Here is a 2,820-nt window from a genome sequence, read left to right as displayed (position 1 = left end):
ATTTGTGGAATGAAAATATAATTAACTAGTATTTTTATCCATAATAATATTACGAAAATATAAATCTTTTAAAATTATGTCGGTGCTGATATTATAAAATATGTCCAAAAAAATTTATAACATTAAACTACTTTTAAAAAAGGTTGTAACTCGTAAGAGATAAAAGTCCCATTTGGCTAAAAAGACTAAGATCTTTGTAGATAAAAAATTAAATAATAAGTCTTTTAGTTATTATTTTCATATGAAAGAGTTTAATTTTTTACTAATAATTAATTTTAACATTCGTTATCTAAAATTTGAAAGAATTTAATGTGTATACTTTAATTAGAGAATACTATGTTGTAGATTTTGATTCTCAAATTTGTAATTACTTATTGATAATGGAGTAATGCTAGGTAGACCAAAAAACAGCCAAAATTTACCTTATTTAATATTAATTAATTGTCACAATAATTAATAAATGCTAAATAAGGCAAATTATGACTGTTTTTGGCTGATTTTCTTTGGTTACCAAACATTTCCGTTGATAATGATATATAAGAAAGATAGAGTGAGTGAAAGAATAAGAGACATAGAAAAAGAAAGAGAATGGAAGAACTCTTTAATTTCACAAGAAAAAATTTGATTTCAATTGTAATGACAGTGATATGTAATATAAAAAATTGTAAAATTAGTAATATATATATTTTACCAAAGATATGAGACTCAAACCCACAACCTCTTAATTGAGTATGGAGAGACTATGCCATTTGAGCTATTACTTATTGGCAAAATTAGTAATATATAATAGAGGTTAAAACTTAAAATGCCATGGCTAGTTAAATTTACTGCTACTGTGATTCTGTACATTAATCATATATACTTATATATCCGGATGAATTATTTAAGGTTGAATTCCCTAAGTTATTGACATATTTGTCATTTTAACACCTAGTACTGTTTTGTTTTGTTCTTTCATTGTGAAGCCATTGCCATGCATAATGTGTATGAATCTGGTAATTTAAGCTAAAGGAATAAAAACAAGTATTTGGGGTGCTATAACTATAAGAAAGAAGAAAAGGAAAGGAAAGGGAAGGGAAGAGTGGAATGAATAAATGGAAAAAGAAGTGGAAGGTTGCGATGAAGCAAGGAAAGGGAGGGAGGCACAAAGGCAGTGGATAACTGTGAGTGTGAGTGTGATCACGTTGCTCACGACACTGCGACAGCTTGTCATTCAGCATGCTATTTATAGGACAGATGGCACTGACACCATTGCCAACCCAATTCTTTCCTTGCTCTCTACTTAGTACTACTTACTACCGTATAAAACCGTTAATCATGCTCGCAATTACTTTTTTTTTCAATAATCAACAAGAGGATCTTTTCAATTTCTAATAATAAAAAAAAAATCAAGGAAGAAAGCCTTTGGAGAGAGAGAGAGAAGGGGGAGGCATGAGAAGTAGAATTTTGTAACGATATTGACAATGAATTTAGAATTCATGCATAATTAAAACGTAATTAAGCTATGAAGACGGAAAAAAAATCATTAATTTATAAGTTATTTGTATAATGGAATTACTAAAACTTTTATTTGTGTTTCTACAAAAATTGAAGGTGTCTAATTATACAGCAAAAAATTGGTAAAAAAAAATATTTTTCATTATCTTTACCTTTTATATATACCAAATACATTTTAAAGATAAATACAAAATGAACATCAACAATCTGTTAGAAAAAAAGTAAATGAACAATCTGTCTTTATTACCGTGATTGGTGATATTCCATACGAAAACCGATTAAAGTCATGTTTGTAACATTGCAATCTGAGTAATGTCAACCATTCAGGATTAGTGAGTTGCATAGCACGATCAAATATTGTAATTAACTAATAATACATCGTTACAGATTTTAAGAAAAAGGAAAAAGAAAAGCATATTGAATAAATAAAATAAAAGGATGCGCATAGGTTCAAATTCTGTTGGGCTATTGCACCAACAATTTCCATCCACTAAATCATAGCAGAAAGGAAATATTCCGTGTGATTTGAGTAACTGGTAATTCGCTTAATAAGCATCACTCTATCAATCAATGAATTCTAAGCACACCATTAACATCTGATTTCTCTATTTTCCTTTTAACATAAAAGAAAAAGGAAAAAGAAAAGAGATGCATAGAAATGTAGATCCAAAATAAAAGGAGCATACGCAAATGCTTGTTTAGTACTTTAAGAGAGAGAGAGCACAACAGAAAGCAGTAAATATAAATAAAAAAAAAAGTGATTCCATCCAGCAGCAGGCAAGTTTTGCATGTTACTTATATCTCTTTTCCTGTAAACGATCACACTTTCTTAATTTTTGCCAGCGGAATAATAAATTAATGCCATGGATAGATAGATAGATAGACAGATAAATAAAATTAGTTTTGACATTTTCATGCTATATTTTAAATTTGCATAACTTTTGGGTGATGCGGTCTTATTGGTGGAGGAATGCTTGTTACCTACTCCTCCTTTTAAGTTCCCAATTCCATTCCCTTCGTCACATAAATAATAAAAACACTTTCTTCTTTGTTCTCTCTTCAGTTTTCACCAATTCTCTCATTCACTCTGCGTTGTGGTTGTGGAAAATGGAGAGGCACAGATGCAAGCTTTGTTCGAGGACATTCGCCAATGGCAGAGCCCTCGGTGGTCACATGAAGGCTCACTTAGCCACGCTTCCTCTGCCACCCAAGCCTCATCAACCACCTCCTCAACCACTTTCTTTTGAGTACTCTTCTTCTTCTTCTTCTTCAGAATCAGAACACGATGACGATGATGATGAAGAAAAAGGTTATGGGTTAAGA

General features: G+C 30.7%; 1 protein-coding gene across 1 annotated transcript in view; it reads left to right on the top strand.

Moving 5' to 3' along the window:
* The window catches only part of LOC107643045 (zinc finger protein ZAT9), a gene marked incomplete in the record, with an annotated part of 1,855 nt that continues 1,140 nt past the window's right edge, over positions 2,106-2,820 (top strand). The window contains 1 exon segment of the mRNA XM_016346583.2: positions 2,106-2,820. Coding sequence (XP_016202069.2) covers positions 2,446-2,820 — 375 coding nt within the window.

This window comes from Arachis ipaensis, chromosome B05, assembly GCF_000816755.2.
Source record: "Arachis ipaensis cultivar K30076 chromosome B05, Araip1.1, whole genome shotgun sequence".
NCBI lineage: Eukaryota > Viridiplantae > Streptophyta > Magnoliopsida > Fabales > Fabaceae > Arachis > Arachis ipaensis.
This window is presented reverse-complemented; position numbering and strand designations above follow the sequence as displayed.